The following is a 13,462-nucleotide window of genomic DNA, read 5'->3' on the forward strand; positions in this document are numbered from 1 at the left end:
AGCTCTCAGATGACAGTCAGGTGTACTAATCAATGACACGGCTCTACTGTAATCGGCGTCCGCTCGGCTCAGGAGACCAGCTCATCACACTCTCAATTAGAGGACCGCCGGAGACAGACACCTGTCCATCAACCTACTCCCGCCTTCAGACCCGCCCATCTGACATGTCCATCATCCTACCCCCGCCTCCACACCCGCCCATCTAAGCTGTCCATCATCCTACTCCCCGCTTCCAAACCCGCCCATCTGACCTGTCCATCATCTTACCCGCCCGCCCCCGGTGTCAGGCGCTGGCTTTCCCTTGGCTTATTTTATGATTCCGCCTGAGCAATCAGAGAAGGGGATGTACTGAGGCGGGGTCAGCCCTGGAGCAGAGCGTGGATTGGCTCTGGAGCGGAGAAGGGATTGGGCAGGACCAACTGGGAACAGAAAGAGGAATAGGCTGGGCTAGCTCCGGCGCAGAGAGTGGATTGGATTGGGCGGGGCCAACTGGGAAGAGGAGACTGGAATGGACTGGGCGGGGCTAGCTCGGGAGGAGAGAGGGGATTGGGCTGGGCGGGGCTAGCTGGGAAGCAGCGCTGGGTTTTGCTCCGTCAGTAACACATGTCAGGGTAGAGAGAGCGGAGGGCTCACACAGGGAACAGCAGCAGCACGAGAAGCGGCCTCACGATCGTCATCGCTGTGCACACGGCTGGACTGACCCGCAGGACTGTGAGCTCCGGAATCCTGGGACTTCCCCCGATCTCCGGACAACTTAGGGCTGTGTAGAGCCGAGGATCTGTGCGTGTTGGAGGACCTGGCTGGGATCGCACAGCCGCCTTATCTGCGGCAACTAGCAGTGGACGTGTGAGAGTGGTGTACGGAGCCTAAGTGGAGGGGGCCCGAGAGGTAAGCCTGATCCTTCCCTCCCCTCTCTGGGGGCCCTCTGGACTTCTCACTATAGGGCAGCTGTCTGGGGCCCCGGAATCCAGGGGGCTCCATAGTGGTGAGCAGTGAATTCCACATCTGCAAGCCTTCTACTTTTCAGAAGGTCAGCAGTGACAAGCTTCCCATTCCTTCCAGGAAAGTTAGGAGGATCAGGAGATCATATTTAGTGTGTGTATGCACCCTCCATGTAGCTGGGAGCATGACTTCCATAGGGATCCCTTACCCCCATAGGGATCCCTTACCCCCAGTGATCCTCCACCATGGCATATGACATTTGGGAAGAGTACTCTGCTGCATAACACCAGGCTTCACATCCCCTAAAAATGCTGAATGTCAAAGATTGCCATGTACCCCATGTGTGATCCAATAGAACACGCTGTTGGTAAGCCCAGCCACATGCACCCTCTTTCATTTCTAGTCATCTGCGTTCTTTGGACATTTAAAGTTTTTAGAGGGCAGTCTTAGTAAATATGTCCTATTAGGGCTCTATTGGTAGATCTGTCATAATCGGCACATATCAGTAAATGACCTGTTTGGGGTTCTTTTTAGAGCTCTGTAAACGTTCTGTGGGATGTATTAGCAAGCATGTCCTGTTTGGGGTCTGTTAGAAAATACGACACATTTTGAGATGTGTTAGTAAATCCATTGGGCTCCTAGACAGTATTTTCAGGCTGTGGATGGGTTGCCCTGGACATGGTGTTGGCCCCAGAGCTGCTGTCGGTAGGATTGGCCCCTGTAGCCTTGCTCTCCTGCTTCCCCTGCAGTCTCTGGAACTCCCAGCACTTCTCATGGAACAGAACCCTCTTGCAGATAATCAGCTTCTGTGGAACATATTTGCCCCCCCACCTCCTTCCTCTTCTATATTTCCTATGGAAAGGATTCCCTGGCTGTCTTGTAAATTGGGAGATGGCCATCTACCTTCCTTTCCGTAGTCTGATCTGGGAAACCCTCTTCTTTTGCCTTCCCTTTTTTTTTTTTTTCTCTCCCTGAACTATGGCACAGAGATCAAAGTGAGCTCCACTAGCCTTTGTGTCTCCGAACTGGGAATCCAGTGACTTGCCTAATTAAAACACAGCCTTGAATTAAGAATCTATTTTTTTTTTTTTGTATTACAAACGACCCTCCTCCCCTCTACGGAGATCTCTGTGAAATGAAAGACGTTGCCTTCTCCTCTAGCTGCCACTGCTGGCTTTCCCCCCTTACATTCTCTAAATTGCCTGGCTATATAATTTATGTAGCAGCTCTATTAAAGTTAAAAGGTTTTTATTTCCTCAACTGCAATGAAACTTGATGAGAGCCCTCCCTATAAGTTATCTTGAGAGTCCTTTCTGGTCACTTCAGCAGGATTCATCTCTAGTAGATTTAATCAGCATTAAGGTATTGCTTGTCTTTAAGAGCTTTACTTAATGTGGTTACTGGATGCCTGGCACAGTGTCATGTTTCTTTTATCATTTTTTTTCTTTTAATGTTTTACCAGGATTGGGACAGGTTAGGCAGTCGTCCTCGAAAGAAATTTGAAGCAACGGGGGGGGGGGGAGAGAAAAAAAATGGAAACGTTTGGTAGGTTCTAGGCAGGAAATGCAGATTCATTTAGAGGTTGTAGATGAAAATGTTACCAAAAGCCATTTGTTGAGTAATGCATCAGATAAAATCAATTTACATAAAGGTATGATGCATTTGGGTACACGAAGATAATGGCTTTTAGAGTGGTTCCGTTTCCCAAGTCCTAGTGTTTTGTTACAGCTTAATAGGCACAGTTCTGATTATGGCAGATTATGTGGTTTTATTTACTGTCCTCTGCAAACAGTCATTGGGATCTGCTGCCACCAACTTCAGACTGTCTGCAAACTTTGTGTTCTGCTGGGATGTCCACGCTTGTGTGTGTGCGCTTGTGTATCTGATGGTTGCTTATGGATAAAACCACCAAAGCAGGATGGCATTGAAGCCTTACTGGATTGCCATAAAGCCATTATCGCATTATGCCAAAGCTTGATTAGAAAATGCATTAGTTCGCTCCCCCAGGATGACATGCTGCTGCAGATCTTCTTTTGAAACGGCAATCTCTGTCTGCTGTCAAGAAGGTAATGCAGCAAGTTCAGCCTTCATATTTTGGTGGTATCAAGTGGGCTATGGAGGTTTCAAGTGTGTTTTGGTGGTATCAAGTAGGTTAGACATCCTGCATATTGTTGTGGAGAACTCTGTAGAAATGGGCAAACTGCTAACTTGGTGGATCTTTATCTGGACCTATGATGGCTTTTATCACCAGGACTTTTTAGGGCAGCACATTACCCTAGTCTATAGGTTTGTTAAAATATCTTCCAGGGAATCTTCAAAATAACAGTGACTACGGTTTGGGGGTCAGATGCCCAATTTTAGCCACCTTACACCTACTCTGTGTACAGTTAGTGGTGCTATAGTTGAGTTGACAGTCAGATGTTTCTTTCCTGACTTTTATCTGTAAATGGAAGCCCTTTGAAGGTGTAGATTCATTGCATTTAAATTGCTGATCAAGGACAGATTAGTGAGACAAAAGTGTCATGTGTTTGTTTAGGCTGTTAACAGGGCTTCCTAAAGTTCAGCACTGTTTGTTTGTCCCAAATTACAAAGCAACATTCATTGATCCCCCTTGACATCAAACGAGATTTCTGCTGATCAGCAGTAATAGAAAATTGATTATAACTGCTACCATAAGAAGAAAAAAAAAGTGTCAGATATCTGAAAAACCGGCCTGACGAGTTCTTTACCCTGTTCTTTGCATGAGTGGTGACAGATTTGTTAAATTACTGTAGTTTTGGTCTTTGAGAGGTCATGCCTGCAGAAAAGACTTGCATGTATTCAAAAGCTTGCACTTTAATCCTCTTAAGTAAACCGATAAAATTATTGTCAGCTTCTAATTATGCATTACTTTTATCTTTAGGTAATGCTCTTTTCAGATATGGAAATTTGCCTTGGTGTCATCTGTATCATCAACCTTTTATTGGCATTCCAAGGGGTGTGTTTTAAATTAGGGAACTTTGCTCAGGTCTCTACACAGCTAGAGACAGCAGGGGCTGTAAGTAGCAAGTAAAGTGATATCTGGTGGGTGGCACTTCAAGGAAAATCATTGACCCAAAACAAAATAGTCTAGCACTTGGCTGTCTCTGTTACTTAGGTTGGTCCAAATTTTTGCTACTGTAGTAAACCCAGTAGAAGGTTGAGAACTCCCCATTAATCCTTTTTTTCTTCTTCTTCTTCTGTCCCTTTTCTTTTGCTTTGTGCTTCTTTCTCCCCTTAGATCATGGTGAACCCAGGTAGTAGTGCCCAGCCACCCCCGGTGACCGCTAGCACCCTCTCCTGGAAAAGATGTGCCGGATGCGGAGGCAAGATCGCAGACCGATTCTTGCTCTATGCCATGGACAGCTACTGGCACAGTAGGTGTCTCAAGTGCTCGTGCTGTCAAGCTCAACTTGGGGAAATTGGTACCTCGTGCTACACAAAAAGTGGGATGATCCTGTGCAGAAATGACTACATCAGGTTTGTGTCCTTCACTTTGTTTCTCTAACTATATAAACTTGAGTTCAGATCGGCTTACAACACCTCATGATGCCGAAGATGCCTCAAAACTAACATGACCAACCACATGGGCATCTCTTTAAAAAAAAAAAGAAAGGCACATGGGGTGCAACTAATTTGTGAGCCAGATCAGAACATGACATATCTGATCTAGCAACTAACTTGTGAGCCAGATCAGACCATGACATGATATCCCGAGCTAATATTTCTGAAGAAATGTGTGTAAATATTGAGTGATCTTATCTATGCATAGTTTCTACTTCACACATGACCAAACATGCTGAATGTTATAATTACCAGCGCTAGTTTGGGCATCCTTTGCATTCCCTTCCTGCAGAAAACGATCCATTTCCTGACTTCTGGATGCAATCATCCAAAGTAATAAGTCATTAATTGCGCAAGGTGTGAGCAAAGATTAATTGCATGTCCATCATACTTTCTAATGTCATTTTAAAGACGGGAATTGATAAGGAATGGTGTGCTGCCTTGATCCGTCCAGGTGAAACCAAGCTTCTTAAGTCATTAAACAGAAAAGCATTTGAAGGATTACATATTTAATTTAAGTGAACGGTTTAATACACTGATGCACCTGGTTGCCCTGTACTTCCAAATATGTCCTGTTAAAGATTACCTTAACCAAGCCATTAGTGCATCAAATAAAAGCACTAAGAGAATAAAAAATGTTCTATTCTATATCTTGTACTAGTATGTAATGCACTGGGTTAATGCATGTTTTTTTTTCCTTTTGTTCGTAATGGCTCTACTCTTTACTCTTGGTAAGGGAATTTATCTATGACCCAGGTTGAATTTAATGCCCCTTTAAAACGCATTTAGTGCTAAAATGATAGAGTCCAAATAATATAACCTATGTCCTCTACAGAACCCTGATGTCTTCAATCAGCTAAATAGAAGTAATATTCTCAGCGAAAAAGGCCATTGAGGGATTGCAACATTAATTTCACTAAGTGGTTTTTTTAGACTTAAAGGTTAGAAAACCGGCACGCAGTTCAGCAAAACGGTTCCCATTCTTTACCTTCCTGGTGCAGTTAGAGGAACTACTCTGAGCTTGACAGAATTTGAAAGAAATGGGGTGGAACATGAGGAAGAGGGCCATTTGTGTGAAGTGTAAAAGTGGACACCATTGTCCAGATGTTGTGTAGGCTACTGGTCATTAACAACTAGTTGGAAGCAGTTTGTTACTAATTACAGTCCTCTTAGCTTCCGGGCAATCACAAAAACATAACCTTTTCAAAGGGGAGTGCCAGGATACTGCATTTTGAAGAACACAGCTATGTTTGTTGTGGTTTTTCTCCATAACCTGATGCGTGCCTACAAATCTTGTGTCTTGACAGCTATTTAAATGAGGGTGTTGGGTTCAGATGTGTCATTATTGAGTTGACCACAAACATCTCATTTAGCTGGTATGTGACAGGTATTTGTAACCGATCCTTCTGTTCTGTATGGCATGAAACACAAAAAAGTAATATTTTATTAATGAAGTTACCTCCAAGTATGTAACAAAGCTAAATTAAAATTTTGCCTCCAATAGTGATCAATGTAGTGATCGGACTTTTAAATCAAATATTTTTGGTCTTTAATAGTAGCTGGCAAAGTGGCCAAGTACAAAGGTAAAGATGTGGACAGAAATGTCTTTAGGGAGTTTGATGGGAGGATATGATTGTGTCTTTGAAATGCACCTTCTGAGCGAGTCCAAACAAAGTGCTTCTGCTCTCCCCTTCGTTTTGAGTGTAGGGGCGAGGGGTGGGGGCCAAATCCACCTCTTCCATTAATGAAAGTGCTTTTGGTGGGAGACTGACATGCAGCTCACAATCGCAGATTCGAGATAAAACAGGCTGACAGTGAATACACACAATTAAAAGCTTTAATTAGTGACTCCTCCATTTTCTTTTAGTCCTGATAGGTTTTATCTAATGAGATCTGGGCCCTGGCTTAGATCTGCTCAGAATGACGTGTCCGAACTGAATGAGAGCTGCATCGCAAACAAAACATTTAATTAACAAAATTGGCCTGTAAGAGAGGGGATTATTAACCAGGGCTGAGGATTCAGACTGTTAAAGGGCCAGAGCTTGATCGCTGGGAAACATTAAAAGGATTTGGCCAGACGATGATGTGATTACAGCATCTTTGATTCTAAACGTTGCTGTCTTGTGACGGGGGATTGTGTTACCATGATTTAAAAATACAGAAGGAAAGGTGCGGTGCTTCACCTGTATCCCTGTGGTACAGCAGTGTTGTATAGATAGCCCCTGGCCAATCGTTCTCCGTGGTTGAGAAGTCATGGAGAGAATGTCTATTAATGCAGGTTAGGTTGCCTTAACTATATATGATTGATTTTTATTTTTGCTGTTGAACATTTATTTGCAAGGGTGGATTGCTATCGTTCTGTAGACTAGAGTGCTGCTGGGAGCAATAAAAGGGTGTATGATGGTCTACATAACTTGCTGCAGTTACCGATTTTCAGAAGCATCCGTGAATTTGATTATTCTTGATTGCACTTGCTAGACTTAAAGGTAAATAACAAAGCTTCACTAGCTTTGGGGTAAAGAATTTTAAGTTTCTGAGCTTTAAGCGTATATGATACAACATTCCTCAATTACTGTGTCTTTAGAGGTGTTGACTGTAATTCTCATAGGAATAAGCCTGGTAGCTGCCCCCCACTCCCCTCAACCCCCTCCTTTTGCTGTGGTTTAGAAAGAGTCCAAGAGACATCATGCAGAGAGTTAATTTCCCTGGTAATCAACAGCAAGCTGCTATATTCAGGGAATGCTGTCCCTTTAATTGAACAGGCTAGGTAATTAAATGGCGTTTTTCCAATAGGACGTGCTAGGTAAATCTAATAGTTGGTTATTTAATATCACTTTGAAGTCTGCCCACTCAAGCACAATGACAGCACAGGAGCATGTGAACTATTAGCTGGGAGAGAGGGGAAAAGAGGAAAAAAAAAAACTGGATCTCAAAAATTAATTAAATCGCATGCAATTTAGGGGGAACGTTTATCTTGATTTGTCATAACAGAATTAATTCAAGGCCTCCAATTCACTTGGGGGCAGATCTGTTACTCTGAATTAACCAAGCGTAATTTGGCAGATTTTTTTTTTTTCTTTTTTTTTTCTCCCCTCCTTCTCCTGTCTAATGTAGCTGCAGCCATTATGCTCAGCCCTTTTTTTTTCTAAGTATCAATAGCTCCCAGAGCTTTTAAGGTGCCTTAGTATCCAGTTAGTATGAAGTACCTTTAATGGACTTGGCTCTTGGCATCACTTTGTAGCATTTAATACACCTCCCATTAACCCCCGGTGAGCTGAGGGTTAATGCATTACACTGCGGAAAGGAATTAAACGGAAAAAGGCGACGTGCATAATTGCTTTGAAAACAGTTAATGCTAAGGGATAGAATTTATATTTAAAAAAAAAAAAATACTTATGACCTTGAAGTCCTTAAATTTTCTCCCAGCTGCTAATACAACAGTCTTAATGCTGTCTTTAAGAATGGCAGTAAGTGCGCCAGGGGCCACCAGTACTTTTTATAAACGTTAGAAGTTCCAGATGAATATGGAGCTGATTTGTTCTCTAGTTTAAGGTGAAGTAATCGACATATTGAATAAGTGCAAATTGGAGTATAGGACAAATAATGCTTACTCTGGAATGGGTGGAAGCTTTGATTTCCATGTTTGAATGTATATCTGTGTAAATGATTGACACATATAGAGCAAGCTTTGAGTACAGCAGACTTGAGGAGTACACTTGGCCATAAAGATGCATCATTCTATATTCATATATGTGTTTTAGACAGCTCATAGTGTAAAAAGGAAAGGAGGTATTAAATACTTCAGAATTTATAATGGCTCACCCCGGGGTTCTCTTTACTATTTCTCGAGAATGTCTCTCATGCATATTAGCAGTTGCATGTCACATGACAAGGCTGTGGTACGTTCAGTCAAAATATATAAAGTATTGTTGTGATGGCCCTAAATTGTGATAGGTTTGAAAGGGAGACCTGTGGAATATTCCCTGACCTACCCCCTCCATCTGTGGCTTTCTGTGTGCTACACAAATAGTCTTTCGGCTATGGCATGCTGTGACTTGTAGTTCCACGTGTCCCCAGTTGGGGGAGCATTAAGTATGCCTTATTTGTAATAAACAGGATATTTGTACATAAATATATTGATAGGATATAATGATCTCTGTATTAGAGTATTGGTGCAGTAACCATTTATATATGTAGTAAACTATTTGACATTCTTGATTGGTGATGGGGTACTGCACCTTGAAATTTTGGCCTGTATCCTATGAATATGTATTCCTTTTATTTATTTTTTCTCCATGTCCTATCTTAGATAGGACACTGCTTCTTTAACTTGTAAAGTGGTGTCGTTATTTGACCTGTTTTTGTGTTACGCACACCGAGGTGCATTGCCTAGCATGAGTTATGTGGTATTACACACATAACTCATGGTAGCAATGTACCTCTCATTTGACATTCATTGGATTTTGTTGCCACCAGCAGACCGGTGCTCCTTTCACACTTTGACTCCAGCTACATCTGTAGATTAGATGAGATCCAGTGACACCAACCAGTCGAGAACATTAAATAAAATATTTACATGCGAGCACTCTCTTATGTCAAGATCTACCGTTTAGAACAATGATCTGCCTGTAATTGTAAATGGTCTCACTATATAGGCACATCTTGCTGTTTTGTGATTGATTGTGTTCCCCAAATGCTAAAATATTAACGATCTCCTCTAGTCTGAAGACCTTAACAGAGGAAACTGAAACCATTTTCTGTCATCACAATTAAGGAGTCCCCTGGCTTTAATTAGCCTGACCTGGGGTGTATGTCCCCCCCCCCAACGCACCACCGCACCACCAACACCCCCCCCCCCCCCATAGCTGGAGTTGAAGAGGAGGGAAAAAAGCCCATTAAAGTCCAGACTGAGACTGATAGCTACTTAATTGAGCACCTAAAGCCTCGAGCCTTTTAAATCAAACACTGTCCTGCACAATCCCCTGGTTAGATAATTAACTCTCCTGCCTCGCAGAAACTCTGTGAAAACAAGTTTTTAGAAAAGGCTACAGTTACACAGTTGCCTTCGTTCTTGGCTCAGAGTGAAAAGCAATTACTTCTCTTAATTTACAAGGGTTTACATTCACTGTGATTTTTCAATTTCTAGAAAATGATATAATTAAATTTTCGGCCTGTACACACTGATGGGAAGCATTCCCATGAAAGCAAATTGACCAATCTTATGCAAGGGAGCGTGAGAAAGGGAAATGCAAACATATCATACTGGACCACATTAGGGAAATTGGGTTTGACCTACAAATGACCTTCATGCACAGAGACTGATAACCAACATCCAGGCAATTAAAAACGAACAATAGACCGTATTGTCTTTTGTAGCCAATGTGGTCTTGGGTGGCTGTTGAATACAAAGGAGTGAAGACAATGTATGACATACAATAGCTACCCTGTTTTTTAAGAACTACTGTGTGCAGCATGACTGAATGAAAGGCTGACCGGTCCACTTCATAATGCTTCTAGTGAATTCATATCTACAAGAACTGGTTAGGTCATTGAAGGATGCCGCCTAAAAAGCAGCAGTCTGGAAAAGGTGCCCGTGTAGTAGGCAGTCTTTGGGGCATTTCAGACTAGTGGCCTTATCCTGCTAATAGTTGTGCTATGCAGGGGGGCTAACACATTCAGATCACCTGGGGGGGTTGATGTGAAGTGCTTGGATGAATGGATAGATATATAATGTGCAGTTATGCCCAGTTGCCTACTAGTACCAAACTAAAGCACTGGCTGCAGACATTTTAGTTTTTTTTTCTTTTTTGCTTTCAAGCAACAGGTTTTGCAGATCTTACAGTATCTCACATTTGGAAGGCTACAAAAGTATGACTTGTGCTGTAGAAATGTATACGATTATCGGATGGCAGAACTGTTAAAGGACACCTCTACCATGGGGCAAAGGTCGTTAAATTGAGAGGAAGAGAGCTCCAGAAAACTTTGTGATGAAGTGGATTTACTGGTACCACAACCTTTACCTTAAATATATTATAGAAAAACAAACCCTAAAAATAGGAACTTTATGGGACTTTACTGGTGCCACACCATAAAGTAAAAATGCCTTCTTCAGAAGAAAAACACTATGAATATGTCCCATTTGGATACGCTATTGTATTTTTTTTATGCTGTATTGTTTTAATGTGTGAACATATATATTATGATGAGACAGATTTTCTGCTCTTTTTGAAATTATTTTTAAACTTTTAGAATTACTTTTTTATATGTGACTATTTATAAATAAAATGTCTATTTTACCTTGCGGAGAGGTACCCTTAAAGTCCTATGTAGTTCCTATTTTTAGGGTTTGTTTTTATATAACACCTCTACCATGGGGTTTGCTTTTGTGGACTTCCAAAGGATATTAGTCGCCTGACTAGCTCTGGCTTCAGTTTTTTTGCATTCTTAGGCTGGCCATGCACATCTCTCTCCTTCAGCTCAGGTGGATGTAGGAATCTCCTGCTGCCAGCTATTGTATTTTCATAGTCGGCACCCATGGCTATTAGAATACCTGAATGGTGGGATTAGATGCATGTCACTGGATGACAATTTTCCACCTGGGTGGTGCCAACACGGTAATTCGTGGCTCAGTTCGGTTAATTGGACAGTATTTGAGTTGTGGCAGGCATATATGTGTTCCAGTTACTTGGGAGGTCTTTAAGTAACTGGATCAGCATGACTGCTAAAAGCATGGCATTTTCAGGAGTAGCCATCATTGACAACCTCCCATAATGTTCCAGTACAGGCCTACTTAAACCAAACCAGCAAAACGCACTTTTTACTCATTGGCAGGTATGTACATCTGGGATGGTCTCAGAAATCGCAGACTTCTCTACGAGTCCCACCAACACTGTATATATCCTTAGATTTAATCAGTTGCTCACTTTGTGTGCCCTTATTGGCAAACGTTATACTTTTGTCTGGACCTGAAGACAGACTATGGTCTATGTGGTTCTTGATTGGACAGTAGAGTGAGATTACTCCAGTATATGGTCTCGGAAAAAATGTGTTATACCCCAACCTTTTTGGAGCTTATACGTTCTTCTAAATGAGTAACACCTTATAGGTAGAGGTGGTAGGCTGATCTGTTTGTGCCATAATCAAGCCTCCCACTCCATGCTATGGGGAAAAAAATGTGACCATTCAAATATAATGAAGCTCCTACATCTAAATATTTTCAATTTCTACCTCTAGGTAGCGATGACATGTAACAACAAACTGGCAAATAATGTTTATTTAAACTTGCCAGTCAAATAATTTTATTTTTCATATCTGACTAGAACACATTTAAAAAGTCAAATTTCCATGTACTATGCAATTTAACCCGTCGTGATAGATTTTTTATATATATATATATATATATATATATATATTTGGCATTTACGTGTGTGTGTATAAAAGCTCATTTTCTGTCACGGCAGTTGTCTGACTCGACAAATACTGCCAATGAGCAATAATGGTCATCAGACAAATTAAAAACGAGACTCCCTTTTTTTTTTACAGAGACTTAAAAGTTTGGTGTTGGGTCTTTTTCCTATCCATTACCTTACCCTGTTTTCACACAGAACTAGCAGGTCAGGTTTTCCTGACGTCCAGATGGGAAACCACGCATAATAGGTGGTAGCATTATAAAGGTATTATCCTGGTTACCTGTGACTATGAGGAAAACTGTAAATATGCACTGTTCCGTACCCCAAATATTTGAAAATCACGGTACCTTATAACACACCTTAACTTCAAAGCCAAACTCCAGGACGCATAAAATGTTACGGCTTAAAAGCCATCAAATAAACACTGTACATTATGAAGCATATAAATATTTACAGTAAAGTTGCCACCTTTAGTATGAATTTGGTTTTGAAATATCTGATGTCATTGCTCCCATTAAAAAAATGCATCTGTGGTTGGCCGCCCAGAGGAGTTATTATGGTGGATGACATGTCACATCCGCTCCGTGCAGATGTGACACAAGAAAATCAATTCCCATCATGCAGTGGGAATTGTAGTTGTTAATAGGTGAGATTAAGGGGGTGAGTATGTTCCCATGTAAAAATTGCCATTCAATGTCTTATGTATACAACCACATAACCGTCATTACACCCAACGGACACAATAAGAGTGGGCAATTCAGACCATGCATCTGAGGCTCCGAGGCTCGCCAAACCATAGCAAGCAGAGGTGTAATTACAACACCACTTACTGAGAAGAGAACTATTTCTCAAGGGCGGTCACAAGACTGGTGACTGGGAGATAGAGGGCATAGTGAGCACTGGTCTTATGTAAAGGACGTTATGGGGGCAGAAAGTTGTTTTGGTTTTTGTGGGTTTTTTTTTTTTTGTCAAACAAAATATTGATTTCTCACTACCCATGCTTTTAAAAAGAACACATTTTCATAAGGTAATAAAGAACATTTTGGCCTCGTTCACACAGGTGTACTTAAATGACACATGTGAAGGCCATGTTTGCCAACATGGGATGCACAAGTGTTCTGTACAGTCGTTGCTCCCAGTTTGACATCTGCGTAGGTGCAGGTGTGTCCCGAACACATACAGTATGCTTTCGGGGGCACGTATACACACCTACACGAATGTCAGATTGGGAGGAGCGACTGTGTCCATGAAGTCGCTGCTTCCCAAAAGATATAAACGGGGCTGTCTTGCACGCAGATGCACACCATCTGTGCATCCCATGCATGGCCCTTCCAAAGAATGTATGCTTTAGTATGCCCATGTGAGTGAGGCCTTTTAATGGTGCAAAAAAAGTTTTCCTGGAGTTTTAACCTTTAAGTTAGAAAATTGGTTATAATATTCAAAGTTAACACTGATTCACTGGTTAAAATCCATTTCGGAGTACTACAATTCTTACTTGCTACTAGAACTGAATTTGTCCAATTATATGA

At 41.7% G+C, this 13,462-nt stretch overlaps 1 protein-coding gene across 1 annotated transcript in view; it reads left to right on the forward strand.

Moving 5' to 3' along the window:
* The first annotated feature begins 591 nt into the window (after positions 1 to 591).
* Positions 592 to 13,462, forward strand: part of LMO4 (LIM domain only 4) — a 43,447-nt gene continuing 30,576 nt past the window's right edge. Inside the window, exons 1-2 of the mRNA XM_089668903.1 lie at positions 592 to 888; positions 4,202 to 4,440. Coding sequence (XP_089525029.1) covers positions 4,205 to 4,440 — 236 coding nt within the window. The 5' untranslated portion in view covers positions 592 to 888; positions 4,202 to 4,204. The remainder of the gene's footprint in view (positions 889 to 4,201; positions 4,441 to 13,462) is intronic.

The sequence above is a fragment of the Staurois parvus genome, unplaced genomic scaffold, assembly GCF_062004578.1.
Source record: "Staurois parvus isolate SC_StPar_1 unplaced genomic scaffold, SC_StPar_1.0 ptg000066l, whole genome shotgun sequence".
NCBI classification, from domain to species: Eukaryota; Metazoa; Chordata; class Amphibia; order Anura; family Ranidae; genus Staurois; species Staurois parvus.